Genomic DNA, 18,427 nt, shown 5'->3' on the forward strand with positions numbered 1-18,427 from the left:
ATAATGTATCTGCAACCACCATGGACTTCTTATCTTCTGCCTCTTTTGGTCATGGTAGGATGTCCCTTCAGGAACTGAGATTATGGAGAGAGAGGAGAGAGAGAGAGAGAGAGAGAGAGAGAGAGAGAGAGAGAGAGAGAGAGAGAGAGAGAGAGAGAGAGAGAGAGAGAGAGAGAGAGGGAGGAAGGGAGAGGAAGGGAGAGGAAGGGAGAGGAAGGGAGAGGAAGGGAGAGGAAGGGAGAGGAAGGGAGAGGAAGGGAGGAGATACCCAAAGCAAAGAGAGGAAACAAATTGAGGCAAAACAACTAACCTGCCATCACCATTTAAAAAAAGCACACACAGTGATCTAGATAGAAGCATTTGTTAGTACAGGAATTTTGTTATATAGATTTAGATAACTATATTGATTTGATAATTCCACAGTTGCATAATAATACTCTTTTTACTTTACCATGAGTGTATTTTTCCTAATTGTATTTAATGGTGACTTTCCACTTTATTGTTGTAATGTTCACCAAATGCTTCTTTATTTAATTTAATGTGTTAACACAGGAGGCTTAGTTTCATTTCTCACTAAATTTCTTTGGCTATCCAATTAGTTTTATAGATCATCTATGAAAACCTGTTAGGTTACATGAGGTTACCCATAAATTTCCAGTGCAAATTGTTTCCTATTCTTTAAGCATAACTTAGACTCTTGCCTGAAATGTTTTCAACTCATTACATATTTAGTTTAAACACTGGATGTACCTCTTAGCTTCACACATATAATTATTTAAAATAATCCCTTAAACCCTGAGAAAGTCAAAGAATATTGTATTTACATCTATTTTTAAAAGTATGTCTTTATTTCTGTCATGCTTTTTCCAAAAATAACTTGAGATGGCTTACAATAAAATAATTGCATGCTCTCCAGTTATAGTGGCTCAGATGGTTAGAACATCGTTTTATGCACATAAACGTTTTAGGTTTGATTCCCAGTCAAGGTGCATGCATGACTTGCCCTGAAATCCCTGGTTGGGGCAAGGCAGTGATGTTTCTCTTCTCTGTTTCTCCTTCCTACTATATCCCTCCCTCTTTATAACCCTTTCTCCCTCCCTCTCTCCTTTCCTTCCTCTCTCTAAGCACATCCTCCTCTGATAAGGGTAAATATATCTATATCTATATCTATATCTATATCTATATCTATATCTATATCTATATCTATATCTATATCTATATCTATCTATCTATCTATCTATCTATCTATCTATCTATCTATCTATCTATAAAAGCCTAAGCAACTGCTGACTGGACAACTAGTAGGTAGCTAGGATACACACTGACCACCAGGGGGTAGACACTCAACTCAAGAGCTGCTGAGCAACAGCAACATTGCAGAGTGCCCTATCGCACTCCAGGACCCCTCTGGAGATATTGAACTGCTGGTTTCAGCCCGATCTCCGCAGGTCAGGCCAAGGGACCCCACTGCACAAATCCATACACCAGGCCACTAGTAAATAAATAAATGCCAAAAGTTAATAAAATGAAAATGAGACACCATACAGAATTGGAAGACTCTACACTGAAATTTGAATTTGGGTCTCAGTTCTAGGCAAGTAGCATAAATTTTTGGTTTAATACTAGTCCAAGTATACACTTAAATTTAATGGAAGGAAAGCTAATCTGATTTAGGCAAAATCAAGGTATAAAATTTATCTATTACTAACTTCAGTTTATGAGTAATTAATTGGTGCATCTGTTTCATGACAATTGCTTTAACATATATAATGTTCATTCTTAAATAAATTTGTGTTTGTTTTGAAATGACAGGCCTCACAGCTTAGTTTATGTTCATTGTTTTTGCTACCACTACCAAGAGGGGATTATAAAGGGTAAATAAAATAGGTTTTCCCTTTCTTTCCAGTACTTCTGTGATTAAAAGTTATATCAAGGACTAGTGTTTGACTGGAAATTAGATTTTCCAAAGTGAAGGAATAAGCTGTCCTAATCTACTGATTTCACACACACCACTTTGTTTACTAATTCCATATTAACCAAAGGGCATATGTAATCCTCCATAACTCACAGGAACTTTGGAAATAAGAATGGTATAAAAATTATTTCATAAAATACATATGTATTTTGAAAACATGCAAAGTCATTCCAAAGGATTTGTGGCATATTCAGTTACTTAATGAACTCTAAAGTTAGTTTGAGAAGGTAATTATACTCAAAGAACCAAAATTAATTGAATAACATGCTAAAATATTTGTCAATAAACTTCATAACAAGGATTTCATATTCAAACTAGTGGCCCAGTGCATGAAAATTGTGCATGGTGGGGGTTCACTCAGCCAAGCCTGCACCCTCTATGATTGGGGACCCCTTGGGGGTATCTAACCACTGGTTTAGATGGTCAGACATCCCTCTCACAATCTGGGACCACTGGCTCCGAACAACTCACCTGCCTGCCTGATTGTCCCTAACTGCCCTCCTTTGCCAGCCTAATCTCACCCCCAACTGCCCTCCCCTGCTGGCCTGGTCGCCCCCAACTGCAATCCCCTGCTGGCCTGACCTTGCCTCCAGTGGCCCTCCCTTGCCGACCTAGTCTTGCTCCCAACTGCTCTCCCTGCCAGTCTGATTGCCCCTACCTGTCTCTGCCTTGGCCCCCACCAACATGGCTTTGTCACGAAGGAAGTCGGACATCTGGAAAATGGCCGGTCCGCCCATTCTAAGTAGTATATTACCCTTTTATTAATATAGATTACAGAGGATAGGATTGCTTAAATGTGAGTGTAGCCTTTTTCAGAAGGAGGAGATGCTCTAGAAAGACAAAAATACATAATCCCTATATCTGGACTAATAGCCAGCCATATGCACTCTACTGCAAACCGGTCATTAAAAAATTGAACTGCTTTCTTACACCTTACACCAAACAGCTGTTGCCCTTAAAACCCCTACTCAGCCCTCAACTTAGGTTCTACCCTCAAAGTTCACCCAGATTAGGTTCTGATAGGTTGGTTTCTATTCCAGTCAGTGTTCAAAAGCTCTGCCACCTAGGCAGCCATTGGCTCCTGACACTACACCCAGATTTGGTTCTGATTGGCTGGTTTCTATGCCAGTCAGTGTCTCCAGCCTATATCTGGGCCTGATAAGAGAGGAGAGGCTGATCAACAGCCTCCCCAGGCTGCTGGTGAGGTAAGGAGAGAGGGGCAGATGCCATGGAGGCTGTGGATCAGACCTTACTTCTCTCTCCAAGCCTAAACAGCAGCTGTGCCTCTCTCTCTCTTCAGCCTCCCCAGCAGCCTGGGGTGGCTGATCATCAGTCCTCCCTCTCCCTCTCTCTGAGAGATCAGCAGTTCATCCCACTTGCCAGTCCCCACCCACCTGAGCCTGCTGTGCGCTCAGCTTGGTATTCAGTCATCCATTAGGTCATTTTGGATGCTATGGATCCTGGCATATATATATGAAAAATGTAAAAATTGCAGAAATATGTAACATTGCAAGTTTATCCAAATAATTACAGTATTTTAGAATGGGAAGGCTTTTAGCCATGCTCATCATCTCTTTGGTATTCCTGGCATGTGATATTTCACTTGAATTCTACTAGAAATAAAAAGTAAATTCACTATATTCAAGAGCCATACCACTGGCTGTTTTGTTAAATGTAAGAAGTAATTTCCATATGTTGATCATTGTTTTATCTTTTGAATAAAGGCTACTTTTTTTTTTAACTTGGCAGTTCTTCAAATATTTTAAGGTACCTTTAAATTCCTATATTGTTTATTCTACATTTGACTTTTATTTTTTAACTTCAAGCTTCTTGGGAAAATTATTGGGATTTTAATTTTATACTTTGGTTCTTTGGGGCACAATTACAATATTTTCTTTGCAAATAAGAAAATACATGTAAAAGAAAGTTGAATTGGAGTGTTTTTAAAATGTAGCCTAGGCTTATTCTGTGTTCTTTCTTATTTTAAAAGGTTTTGAAAACAGAGGTAGAAAATAAAAGGGAAAACATGAACAAACTCCGGTCACTTTACCAAGATCTTCTTGCAACATTGAAAAATACATCAGTAACACAAAAAATGGAAGCACGGCTGAACAACTTTGCCCAGCGCTGGGATAATTTAGCCCAAAAACTTGAAAAGAGTTCAGCACAGGTTAGTGATTCTAATTATCCTGAAATAAATGTTCCTTGCTATTTTTGAAATCTAATGCATTAAGAGAACAATACTCTAACCCTACAAAGGATGCCATTCGGTTAGTCCTTGCAAAGTACTTAGTTGAATAAAAACATGGCTTTCATGGATGTTTTTATATTAGAGAATGTAGGAGGGGTGAGTGATAATTGACTGAACTAATTTACCGCCTAAGAGTGTAAAGCTGCCACTTCAGCAGGAATGGGGATCTGAGTGACTTAGAGCAGTTGGACAAAATGCTAGGGAACTGTGTTTCCAAAGTAACCCCAAATCATCGATTCATAGAACCATGAGGAAGGAAATTAATTGTCCAAGGAATGTTTGTGATAGGTGTAGCCTAGGGCACAAATCTTTTGGTTTCACTAAAGATATCTTTGTACTAGAGCAAGTGAGAATCTAATCATTGGACTTCTTGCCAGAGATAGTTGATTTATAAAATAATTAATGTGGCTTAGTTACATTCAGTACATATTGGCTGTAGATTAGGAAAACATCTAAGTTATACTTAGTATATACTAAGTTATACTTGGACTTTACAGTTAAAAGTTGAAACTAAAAGTTTTGGTAGTTTATATAATAAAATGAGGTATTTTAAAAGTGCAAACTTACTATCTTATGTTGTCAGATAGTGGAATCATGGGAAGTTTTCAAAATATTAACATTATATATAACAGTATTTAACATATTTTGCCATACTGTTTTACATTATAGAGACCAACTTTTACCAATTGGTCACAATTCATAGCTCAGCACACCATGCATGCATCTCTATTACAGCAGTGATCACATTCAATAGCTTTAGAGGCATGTATTTACTCTGTTTTGAGACAGAGCAGAGATTTTGTTTTCTTGAGATTTGACATGTGGTAGATTGCACTTACAAAATATTCATGGAAAGATTAAATGAAGGTTGAAGTATTGCTTCTAAAAATACAACTTAAGAAAATATGATCAGGAAAAATATATGATTTTTAATCATAGTTAAGCTTCCTTTTAAAATCAAATTCATATTTAAATTTGGAAAGAATATAAATTGCAAGCATTTTCTGTGCAATCATTAGGCAATAATAAAAATTCCATTTGTTTTCCATTTTATATATTATCAGTAACTTGATCTAATAGTTATTTTACTACCAGAATATGATTCCTCTTATTATAAGTGACCTGGCCATGGCTACTTTGCAGTGTGATTGGCATCTATGTAATAAATATGTGAGGCATTAGAAAATTTCATACTTTTATGTTTTAATTTACTGAATTTATTGGAGTGACATTGTTTAATAAAATTATATAGGTTTAAGAAGTACAATTATATAATATGTATATAATACGTTATCTGTGTATTGTATTGTGTGTTTATCACACCAATTCAAGTCTCCTTACATCACCACTTATCTCCCCTTTATCCTATTCTACCTCCCTCAACCCCGTTTCCCTTCTGGTATGTATCCATTGATTGCATAGATTATTGCTGCTGGAAAACCATTAGTTACTATGTTATGAGAAAATAGCATTATTTGATAAGGTTGTTTTGAAATATATCCCTTTAAATGAATATGTTTATGAGGATGTAACTTAACAATAGGTCATGTTCTCCTTCACTTGCAATAGTTTTTATTTTATCTTTAAATTTATTTCAGTTGATTTCAGAGAGGAAGGGAGAGGGAGAGAGAGATTGAAACATCAATGATGAGAGAGAATCATTGATTGGTTGTCTCCTGCATGCCCCACGTGGGATCGAGCCCACAACTGGGGCATGTGCCCTGACCAGGGATCAAACTGTGACCTCCCGGTTCACAGGTTGTGCTCAATCACTGAGCCATACCAGCCAGGCACAATAGTTTTCAAACTTGAGTCTGCATAATATTCACCTGGGAAACTAATTAAAATGTATAGTCCTAGAATCTGTGTTGAGAAAATCTCATTGAGCAGGCCAGTAATATGCATATAGTCTTTCATATAGTCTACTGGCCATATTTTTTTTAAAAAAAAAAAAACATTGAATTAGCAAGATAATGAATCATGGGCCAATTTCACATTGTGATTTTACACAATGCTGCCTGAAATAGGGAGAATGGTGACCTTTCTAACAATGCAGTAGTGAAATATGCTCATTTCCTTGGAATGCCACACTTTCTGAAGAGGTTGGACAACTCATCAAAATATTATGAATTTATTATGCCAGTTAGTAAAAAAAAAATTAGAAGTCTTATTTTTAATGGTCTAGAAATTATGAAATCACCACCCAGGGCAACTTATTTAACCTCTTATTTTTTAACTTTTCAAAATCTGCAATAAAACAGTACTTGCTCTCGTTTGTTTATTTCTTTATAAAATCATGTCCAATGTACATTACAACATGTATCTGATGAGAATAAAGTAAAGCAATAGATATGAAAGCATTTGGAGGGGGATGTGTTCTGGATATGCAAAGTATACTGTTTAGTGAGTCTGGTGGGCATATTATGGTTCACTATGATTATTTTAATTTTCAAACAGTTGTACACTTCTATACAAGATCAAAAGCAGATAAATGTATTTATTAGGCAAGTTGCTTCCTAGAACACTAACCTTGAACTTCTCTTAAGCTCATTTCATTTTTTACTCATTAGCTTTTTTTAAAAAATGTAGCTAACCAGGGAAAGAGGAATTAAAAGGAGATAGAATAAGCAAAAAATATTATCTTACAACTAACAAAGCCATTGATTTTTTTACTGAAGGTCAGATTGAACATGGTCAAAATCTATACTAAAAAAATGGTAATATGCTAATTAGACCGGGTCAACAGGACATCTTCTGTATGTCCAACTTCCTTTTGGACAGTTATGGGGCAACCAGGCCATCATGGTGAAAGTTAGGGAGTGGCTGCATTAGTAAATGCAGTTTGGGGGGACCAGGGCAGTAGGGGGCAGTTAGGGGATGACCAGGCCTGCAAGCAGAGACAGGGGCAATAAGACAGGCATGTAGAGTGGTTAGGGGTGATCAGGCAGGCAGAAAGGCAAGCAGTTAGGAGCCAGCAGTCCCAGACTTCGAAGAGGGATGTCCTGGATTGGAGAGGGAGCAGGCTGGGCTGTGGGACACCACTCAATGAAGGAATTTTGTGCACGAAGCCTCTAGTTATTACAAAAGAAAAATTCCAAGAATTTTGAGAGTAAGGTCATGACTTTGGAGAACAAAGCTTACTTGTATGCATATCTACCAGCATGTTCATGGGGGAAAATGTACTTAGTCTTTAAAAAATCCTTTAAAATAATTGGTGCCACAAAGAAGGAGCAAAATTCTAGTAATGGTTAAAATTCAGTATGATATAAGAACTGTTATGGAGATGACAAAGCCACTGATTGTGTTAGTATAAAGAACATTGTGTGACCAAAATTTTGACTGCTATTCAGGTCAAAGCTTTGAGGGATTTTGACCTTCTAAAACAGTAGCATGGCCAGCGATCAAAATGTGATAAAAATCAACTGTGAGAGCTGCTGTCTTGCATTTCAAAGTCAGGTCTGTCTTGAATAATATCTGGACACAGCAAAGCATGCTTAAGTTGATGAGAAAGTAAAGATAATTTAAAAAAAAGATTTTTCAGTGACAGTTAACATATATTATATAGGTTTCCAGTATGCAACATAGTGATTAGGCAGTCATATAATTTATTTTTTGCTTCTAAAAGTTAGAAAGAATAATAGTCCTTGCTATGTGGACACTTAAAATAAAGAAAAGGGAGCAAATGAAATATATCCTGGATTGACTTATTTAAGTATTCATATGACCATGTGTTTCCTCTCAATTTTTTGTAAATATGCTTGTTGAAATACATACTGTTTCTTTCCTAAATGCTCTGATCCTGAAGTACACAATTTTATCTTCATTATAATTAGGTAATATGATATTCAAAAATTCATTATAGTTAATACTTTATAATTAAATATATTTGAAAGTGATTTGAAATATTATTTTCCCCATTTAACTGAAATCATATATACTATGCAAAGTCATACTGTTTAGTGAGTCTATAAATCACATTATTCAGGAGAGAAACAAAGATGGTGGCACAGTTAAGTACCTAAACTGCTGCCTCACACAACAATTTCAAAACTACAACTGAAAGACAGAATGGACATTATCCAGAACCACAGGAAAGTTGGTTTAGTGGAAATTCTACAAATAGAAGGAAAGAGAAAAGCTCACAGAGAATCAGAGGAGCTGCAAAGGGCTGAGGTATGGAGATACACATGCAGAGAGGAGGGGTGGCTAAGTGCCTGGCTGGCTTTCTCTGGCAGGAGGGGGAAGGAAGCCCTAGACTGCACTGAAGCCCAGTTCCGGGCGAAACCCCGTGGACCCAGGCTCATATTGGGGGATCTGGACTGTCAGGCAGAAAGGGGAGCCTATGGAAGGCAGATGTCTGGAGGCGCGCACACAAAGGCAGGGCTGATGGGAAGCCAAGACTGTTTTCTCACCCCTGAGACTCCGCCACATCCAAGCTGAGCACAGAGGCTTTTGCAATTTTGCAAGTCTGGTCCCATAAGGCTGTCTCCAGCACAGAAGATATCCCGGTGTAGACACAGCTGATATTCACATGCAATTGGCCTAAAGGTCAATTACTCCCAGTGATACCAACAACAATCAAGACTTAACTACACCAAAGCTGTACACACAGTCCACAAAGGGGTGCACCAAGAGTGTCCACCTCAGGTAACTGGGGAGGCCGATCCACTGGGCCATATAAGACATCTATCTCACAAAGCTACCATACTAATTGAGGGAAGCAGCGAAAATGGGGAAACAAAGAAACAGATCACAAACGAAAGAAATAGAGGAAAACAAATGACTGGATATAGAGTACAAAACCAGTTATAAGGTTTTTCAAGAATTTTCTAGAAAAGGACGATAAATTTAGCAAGACCCTTGAGGATATGAAAAAGGACCAACTAGAAATTAATCATACACTGACAGAAGTACAAAATATTATACAGAGACACAACAGCAGACTAGAGGAATGCAAGAATCAAGTCAAATATTCAAAATACAAAGAAGCAAAGAACACTCAACTGGAAAAACAAAAATAAAAAAGAATCAAAAAAGTTGAAGATAGTGTAAGAAGCCTCTGGGACAACTTCAAGTGTACAAAAATCAGAATTATGGAGGTACCAGAAGAAGAGAGAGAGCAAGATACTGAAAACCTATTTGAAGAAATGATGACTGATCACTTCCCCCACTTGGTGAAAGAAATAGACTTATAAGTCCAGGAAATACACAGACCCCAAACAAAAGGAATCCAAAGAGGACCACACCAAGACACATCATAATTAAAATGCCAAGAGCAAAAGACAAAGAGAGAATATTAAAAGGAGCAAAAGAAAAACAGTAAATTACTTACAAGGGAGCATCAATAAGATTGTCAACTGACTTCTCAATAGAAACTATGTAGGCCAGATGGGAGTGGCAAGAAATATTCAGAGTGATGAATAGCAAGAACCTACAGGGGAGCAGTTAGGGAGCAATCAGGCAGACAGTCAGGCGAGTGGTTAGAAGCCAATAGTCCTGGATTGTGAGAGGGATGTACAACTGCCAGATTGGGGCTAAACCAGTAGTCAGACATCCCCTTAGGGATCCCAGATTGGAGATGGTGCATGCTGGGCTGAGGGACCTCCCCCATTCGTGAATTTCATGCACCAGGCCACTGGTCCTATATAATAATCCTATATAATAAAAGGCTAATATGCAAATACAGTGGTGCCTCGCATAAAGAACGCCTCGCACAGCGAACTTTGGACAGGTTTTTCATGAAACCATTGGCCAAAAAGCAGAAAATGGATGAAGATGTGCAAGATTCGGTAGACTCTACTTAGTCTGTCTTAAAATTAAAAAAATGTGTGTTTTTTTAAAAAAAAATATGTTTTTAGATGTATCTAAATAAAAATAATAACAAAAAATTTATCTTTTTTTATGTCATCTTAGCATATTTTATGCTACAGAACGAATTATTTTTTTTAACATGTATTGTTATGGGAAAACGCGTTTCACATAACGAACTTTCCGCATAACAAACTTGCTCCTGGAACGAATTAAGTTCGTTGTGTGAGGCACCACTTAGACTGAATGACTGGTCTCTATGACACACACTGACCACCAGGGACAGATGCTCAACATAGGAGTTGTCCCCCTGTGATCAGTGCGCTCCCACCAGGGGAGTGCTGCTCAGCCATACTCTGGGCTGATAGCTGGCGAAGCACTAAGTTTTCCAACTACCCATGGGGAGTGGGCCTAAGCTGTCAGTTGGACATCCTCCCTAGAGGGCACAGGTCGGACTGAGGGACCCCCACAAAGTGCATGAATGTCATACACGAGACCTCTAGTTTTATATAAAACTCTAGGAGACAGAAGGAAGGCCAAGAGGCACATGTAAACATGCTCAAAGTCACTAATTATCCGAGATATGCAAACCAAAACAACAATGCAGTACCATCTCACACCTATCAGAATGGCTAACATCAACAAATCAACAAACGACAAGTGTTGGTGAGGTTGCTAAGAAAAAGGAACCCTCGTGCACTGCTGGTGGGAATGCAGACTGGTGCAACCACTGTGGCGAACAGTGTGGAGTTTCCTCAAAAACTGAAAAAGGAACTCCCATTTGACCCAGTAATCCCACTTCTAGGAATATATCCCAAGAAACTAGAAACACCAATCAGAAAGGATATATGCACCCCTATGTTCATAGCAGCACAATCTACAATAGCCAGAATTTGGAAACAGCCTAGATGCCTATCAGATGATTAGATAAAAAAAACCATGGTACATCTACACAATGGAATACTATGCTGCCATAAAAAAGGAATTCTCATCATTTGTAGCAAACTGGATGGAATTGGAGATCATCATGCTGAGTGAAATAAGCCAGTCAATGAAAGAGAAATATCACATGACCTCACTCATTTATGGATAATAAAGAACATTATAAACTGATGAACAAAAAGATAGATACAGAGATAGTAAAGCAACAAACAGACTGTCAGATTACAGAGGGAGGATAGGGAGATCTGGGGGAGATAAGATATCAACCGAAGGACTTGTATGCATGCATATAAGCAAAACCAATGGACGAAAAACTCGGGGGCGGGGGAGGCATGTATGGGAGTGGGAGGGCAATGGAAAGATATATACACATAATACCTTAATTAAAAATAAATAAATAAATAAATAAATAAATAAATAAATAAAACAAAACTCTAGAGTAATTAGTGAAGAGATTCCAAATATCTCTGCTGTCAGTCTCAGAGTTGGCTGGCAGATGATATTGAAAATAAAATTCTCTTCGTATTTAAGAAGACTAGATCTGAAATGATTACATTTCACTCCTCATGAAATTGTAATTAAGATAAAGATAAAAATATTCAGCATCTTTAATGATACATCTGTTCTCTACTGACAATAAATGAAATAACACATAAAGAAAGATACAAATTCTTTTCCTATATATATGCTTGATAATCTGCATTTCTAGTTACAGAATACATTTTATTACTTAAAATCAGATGGTGTGTAGAGGAAGGTCATGTGGATCAGAAAAAATAAATCTTGTTGCCTCTTGAATTTCTTCAGATGCAGTTAATTCAAATAGTTGCCCAAATTCTGTTTAATACGAATTCTGAAGCCCACATATATCTCTTTTTTTCTGTCAATTTGTATGAAAGCTAATTTGAATTGAGGGACAAAATATGTACATAAAATTAAAATTTTGTAGGATAAGCCTTCTTAATTGTACAATATTTTATTTCAAATAGGAGGAATACTTCCTTTATTATGTCTTATGAATATTGACTCTAATTGTGCTCATGATCCCAATGTCAGTGTCTATTTAAGAAATTACACAGCCTTATTACTAGTACCAAAAGGGTAACAGTTAAATATTAAAATCTTGTCAATAAGCCATTGTCATGAACTTTAGCTAGCACTTCTTGTACACTACACTTAGCTTTGGCAATTGCTCTGTGATCTTTCATGAGATATAGCATTTTATAGAGTATTGATTGATAGGTCCGCTCCCTTTGTGAACACCTGATCTTTTACCCCAGGTTTATCATAAAGTGCAGCATACAGTTACTTCTCTGTCTTGTGCTGCCATCCCTACAGAGATAGTTTTCAGTCTGGCTACCAGACTTATGTTTTAGGCAGTTACTGAGCTTATGTTTTAAGCTATAAAAGTACAATTCCTCCTTATCTATTAAAAATCAGTGATTTTTCCAAAGTTATGTACATACAAAAAACATAGGGGAAAATAGAACATATACAATACTTTCAACAATAAAGAATTTAAAAAATAATCTACACAATGAAGGGCATATGGAGGTAAGTGAAAATTGATTGTAAATAACTAACAAAATAAAACATATTCAAGTGAAAGCTTAAAAACAAAAACAAATAAAACAAAACAAAAACACAGGGAAAATGTCGGTCCACAGTTGTCAACCTCATTATATTTTTAAATAAACCAGGTGTATTGCATTTGATTTATTTTGCACAGATTTAATTATAATTCATCAAGATCTAAAGCATTAAAGATAGTCATTATGTTCATTTTCATTCTTCTGACATTACATGTGTATGTCTGTGTATATGAACACACTCACCAGCTATACAACTTAAAGGAAAACTGCCATTCAGAAATCTGAACATGTGTTGCAGCAAGTGAGCATACCTACTAAGATCTGGCTGAAAGAAATATCATACTTGCGCTTATAACTCTGCTCAGCCATTTACAAGTTGTATCTGCCTTAAATTTTACCTTTTATTTATTAAATGGGAATAATATCTACATTTATTCTTAGGGTCCTTGCAAGGTAATGACAGCTATCACTCCTTAAGCCTTTATCTCAGATACTATTCTAATTATTTTAAATAAGATAATGAATGCAAAGTACTTAGAATAATGCTTTGAACATTTGAAGAGCCTCAGAATTGGTAGCTATTATTTTAAGTATTTTAATGATAATTAGATAACTAACCCTTTATAACTTGAATCTCTTTTTAATTTTCAATTATTGAATCTCTTTTTATACATTTCTTTAAATGTTCAAATAGTGGATATCTTGCAAGGCAAGAAATAGAAATCTTTAACCCCAAGGAACTTAGAAGGGCAATAATATTTAAGTAATTAAATGGAAAATTAAAATATGCAACTGTGAATATAGGCTGAAAGTAAGAGAAAAAATATCAGCACCAAGAAAGTTAATTTAAAATGTAAGAATAAGGACTGGACTGTGTGTTTCAGTGGTCGAGTGTTGGCCCAAAAACCAGGAGGTCTGGGTTTGATTCCTGGTCAGGGCACTTGCCCAGGTTACTGGCTCAATCTCCAGTAGGCAGCCAATTGATGTAATCTTTCTATATCTTTCTCCTTTTCTCCTTCTAAAAGCAATAAAAACATAATTTAAAAAAAGATCATAGGTTGTAAATATAACTACTTGTCTTCGAGAAACTGCAGGCAGTAGTGTTAAAGAAATGTTATATAAAACTTTAGAGTAATTAGTGAAGAGATTCCAACTATCTCTGCTATGTCAGTTTCAGAATCAGTCCTTGTATGCCCTTTTATATTCTTTTTAAAATATTCTTTAAATGTACATATATTTCCTCTTCAAAATCTGAATTTTTAAACAAATGGAAGAGACTATGGTAAGAAATAATTTTACTATTTAGAGAGCAGTTTCTTTTTTCTAGATCTACTTAAATTATACAATGTTATGGCTGCGCAAATGCTTTTTCAATTTTTTTCTCAATGGGAAAATGCAATATTTGGAAATCAACCTATATAACCTTATGAGTCAGAAAGTTCAGTAGAGAAAAAAATCCTGAATTTTCTCTGAACATTGAGAAGGGACAGTCATTATTGCTACTATGTATATTAAGAGAGCACTTACTGTGTTTAGACATTACATAATTTTATTCTTGCAAACAGGACTGGCTACATAATGTATGGGGCCCGATACAAAATTAAAATGTGGGGCTTCTTGTTCAAATATCATTAAGAATTTTAAGAGTTTACAGTAGAGTATGAAACCAAGCATGGAGTCCTTCTGGGTGAGGGAACTGCATAAACTGATGTCTGCATAAGTTGCACACCCATGAAGTTGATCATGTTTACCACATCTCTGTGAGAGATGTGTCTTCATTCAAATTTTACATATAAAAAATTAAGTAAAAGCTCTGAGATAACAACTAACCTGACCCAATTATTACAGTATCTGAACTATGGACCTAGTGTTTGCTAATTGTAAGCCTGGCTCATAGACCTCTACTTTTAATAACTATAAGTTTTTATGGTGGTTACCACAGGGAAATGGTAGAGTGTAGGGATGGGTCAAAGGGGTCAAATAATTAGTGACAGTGGATGATGTTACTTTGGGTAATACACAGATGATGTATCATAGAAATCTGTATTTGAAACCTACATGATCTTATTAAAAACTAGAGGCCTGGTGCATGAAATTTGTGCACAGGTAGGGTCCTTAGGCCTGGCTGGTGATTAGGGACAATTGGGGCCTGCCACTGTGCCACCTCTGGTGGTCAACACATGTCATAGCAAGGGATCAAACTCCAGAGGAGATAATTTGCATATTAGGCTTTTATAAGGTAAATATAGATGTCACCCCAAAAAATTTAATAAATTTTTAAAAAGAGCAACTAGCTTCCAAACCTAAAGACATATAATTTTAAACTAACTCTTTCCCATTTTTACTGGGCAGATTAATTGACAGATCCAAGAAATACAGTATTTAAAAACAAATATATTTTACTTTCATGAGAACATTTCAAAGTAATTTTCTTATTTTAAATTTTTTTATTGATTTCAGAGAAAAGAAATGAGAGACAGAGAGAGAGACAGACAGAGAGAGAGAGAGAGAGAGAGAGAGAGAGAGAGAGAAAGAGAAATGTTAATGATGAGAGAGAGTCACTGATTGGCTACTGCCTGCATGCCCCCTACCAGGCATCAAGCCTGCAACCCAGGCATGTACGCTTGACCAGAATTGAACCTGGGATCATTCAATCTGCAGACTGATGCTCTATCCACTGAGCAAACCAGCTAGGGCCAAAGTAATTTTTGATATACTCATAATCAAAATGGAGAAAGGTGAATGGATAAGAATTTAGTTAGGTAGACATTTAGTTTGTTGAATGTAGCCCAAACTATATTATATTCTAATTTTGATCTTGCACTATTTAATGTTTTAGTGAAGGCAGTAAGTCATTCTTATCAGATGTTTAGTCCTCTTAATTTTAATATATTTGGATGACAGTCTTATAATTCCAAAGATAAATAGGAATTATAGACTTAAAACGACAACTTAGAGAGTTTGCAATTTTTCTCTGCTTATAGAAGTAATGTTTTGTGGAAAATGTTTTATTGTACAATGATGGAAAATATAAAGAATTCAGAAATATATAGGGCACAATAGAAATGATATGTGCTTTCTCTGTCAAAAATAACCTGTAATTTTATATCTTGCATTGTTTAATCAGTACTACTTATGTAAAAGAATTCCAATGGCATTTTAAAATATTTGAAACGTGTACAATATTTTATCCTTTATCACATGCATGTAGTATAATTTATTTAAACCCTGGATGGGTAACCATTTTTCTGCCAAGGGCCATTTGGGTATTTATAACATCATTTTCAGGCCACACAAAATTATCAACTTAAAAATTAGCCTGCTGTATATGGTCAAACAATTAACTCACTCCTAATACCTTGGCAGGGTCAGACCAAATGATTTTGCAGGCCTTATGCACCCTGTGGGCCAGGCCCGTATTCTGAAAACCATCACTTACTGGCATTAGGCTATTTCCAGCATTTTACTCTTATAAGTGACCCTCTGAACAGGAATAAATGTTATTTGCGGCCTTTAGCATCAAAAGAAATGTAAAGGTTAAGATACTAGCAAAGGGAATTTTCTTTTTGTAACATTTAAGAAGGAACTTCCTTGCTTGCTATGTTAGTGAATGTAATTATTTTGCAGGCTTACATTTTTCATGTAACACTCACCCTATTTCACAATTATTTGTGTGGTTGTTATCTTCATTCCTATGCTATAAAATCCCCCAAAATAGAGATTTCATTTTATTCATTTCCGAATGCCCTGTTTAATACATGTTGTAATTTAATTGAAACATTGTGATTCAGCATCTGAGTAACTTACACAGTTTCAGATTGATTTCTCTGTCTATGGTGTCCAAAGCAGGGAATCTAGGTTTTCAACCATCAATCAGATTAAATCCAATTCTAGCAAATAACTAGTATTTATTATAGAGCTTGGAAATAAGACTTATCAGAGTCATGATAATGAAGCTTCAGATCTTTAAGACTGTTAGACAGAAACAATGTTCAACTTATTCTGTGTTGGCCCAGGTTCAAAACAAATTCTTAATGAGTGAAGTCATAGTAAGGCAGGCCTCCACTAGGTGTTTTGATCTCTAACAGTGGGAAAATTTAATTCAATATATTTTTAATGATTCTAATATATAATTGTTTATGGTCAATAAAAGCATGGGGAAATTTAATACATGACCAAATGTTTTTTTATTCTTATACTAGAGGCCCAATGTAAGAAATTCATGCAACATTCTTGGCTCCCACCACCGCGGCAGCTGCATTGGCCCCTACCTGCTGCCTGCTTCTGCTTTGGCCCCCACTACCATGGCAGCCGTCTCGGCCCTTACATCCCCAGCTTCCTCCAAAAGGTTGTCCGGAAGGATGTCTGAAAGGACATACAGACTAATTAGCATGTTTTGCTTTTATTATTATAGATGGAGTAGGTATTGAAAGTAGTTTCTGATTTGTTATACATAACAAATTATACCCTATATTTACAGGGTTAGTGAAGTTGTTTTCTCATTATTTTATCCCAAAGAAAATGAAATGCTATTTTTAATTATAGTATGATAATGAATATAATATAGAAAAATTACGGATCTATATCCTGCTATTTTATTAAAAACTAGAGGCCCTGTGAATGAAATTCGTGCACTGGGGCGAGGGGAGGAGGTTGTCCCTTAGCCCAGCCTGCACCCTCTCCAATCTGGGATCTCTCTCAGGATCCAGGACTGCTGGCTCCCAACTGCTTGCTCACTTGCCTTCCTGATTGCCCCTAACCGCTTCTGCCTACCAGCCTGATCACCCCCTAACCACTCCCATGCCAGCCTGATTAATGTCTAACTGCTCCCCTACCAGCCCGTTTGCCCCAGCTTCCCTCCTCTCCTGGCCTGGTCACCCCCAACTCAATCCCTTGCAGGGTCGATTGCCTTCAAGTGCCCTCCCTTGCGGGCCTGGTCCCTCTCAACTGCCCTCCCTTGTAGGCCTGGTGCCTCCCAAGTGCCCTCCCCTGCTGGCCATCTTGTGTCCACATATTATTGTTTGAAGTGAAGTAATTGATTCTGAATAATCTATGGACATCTTAGAGATGATAAAACTTGTGCTCTATACATGTAGAAATGCAGTATCTCATAATATCCTCTTTTAAAAAAAAGCTATAGTATTTTCCGACATATAAGACGACCCCCCAATTTTACAGTTAAAACCTAGGTTTAGGCCGATATTCGCTGTATAAGACTACCCCCCACTTCCAAGGCAACACCAGTTCTTTTTTTAATAGACCGCCTCTCTGACTGGCCAATCGGAGCAGGCTTTTTACTTGAACACAGTGTCGTCTTATATGCCAGAAAATACGATAGTTGTCAACACAAATCCCAAAAACTGAGAATCCTACAGTATCACGAATTTACTCATTTATTCAATGACAATCGTGTCAACATCTTTTGAACATGATCATAACAATCCAATTCCTGAATTTCCTGGTGAATTTCTTGTGACTCCATTTCTTTCAGAATCAGTGGACCAAAACTCTCATGTTTGGCCTAGGGGGTAAGGTGTGGGGGGCTTATTGTCGGGGGACGCCTCATATTTCACTCAGAAGGAAACCTGCAAGTAGTTCTTATTTTCGGAAGATGTCTTATTTTCAGGGAAACACAGTACTTACTGGTTGTTGGGCCCTGAGGGCGAGCTTTCTGCTGCATTCTTGGGGAAAGCCCTTCCTTGAGGACAAGAGACCTTCTTCCTGGCATCCAGTCTGGACCAGGGGAAGATGGGGCTTTTGTGCCCACTGGGGACCCCCATCCTCATTCACAGGGCCCCATGGCCTTATCCACTGGACCACTTCCCAGTGTTGCCTCTGGCCCCAATCCATTCTTGGCTT

The 18,427-nt window shown here is 37.0% G+C and overlaps 1 protein-coding gene across 3 annotated transcripts in view; it reads left to right on the forward strand.

Annotated features, from left to right (window-relative positions):
- DMD (dystrophin) overlaps positions 1–18,427 on the forward strand; it is a 2,141,216-nt gene that overhangs the window by 649,690 nt on the left and 1,473,099 nt on the right. For all 3 annotated transcript variants that reach the window (XM_084869361.1, XM_084869360.1, XM_084869362.1), the window contains one exon: positions 3,966–4,145. In XM_084869361.1, the coding sequence (XP_084725487.1) occupies positions 3,966–4,145 (180 nt within the window). The remainder of the gene's footprint in view (positions 1–3,965; positions 4,146–18,427) is intronic.

This window comes from Pipistrellus hanaki (genome assembly GCF_964339955.1).
Source record: "Pipistrellus hanaki genome assembly, chromosome: X".
Classification (NCBI taxonomy): domain Eukaryota; kingdom Metazoa; phylum Chordata; class Mammalia; order Chiroptera; family Vespertilionidae; genus Pipistrellus; species Pipistrellus hanaki.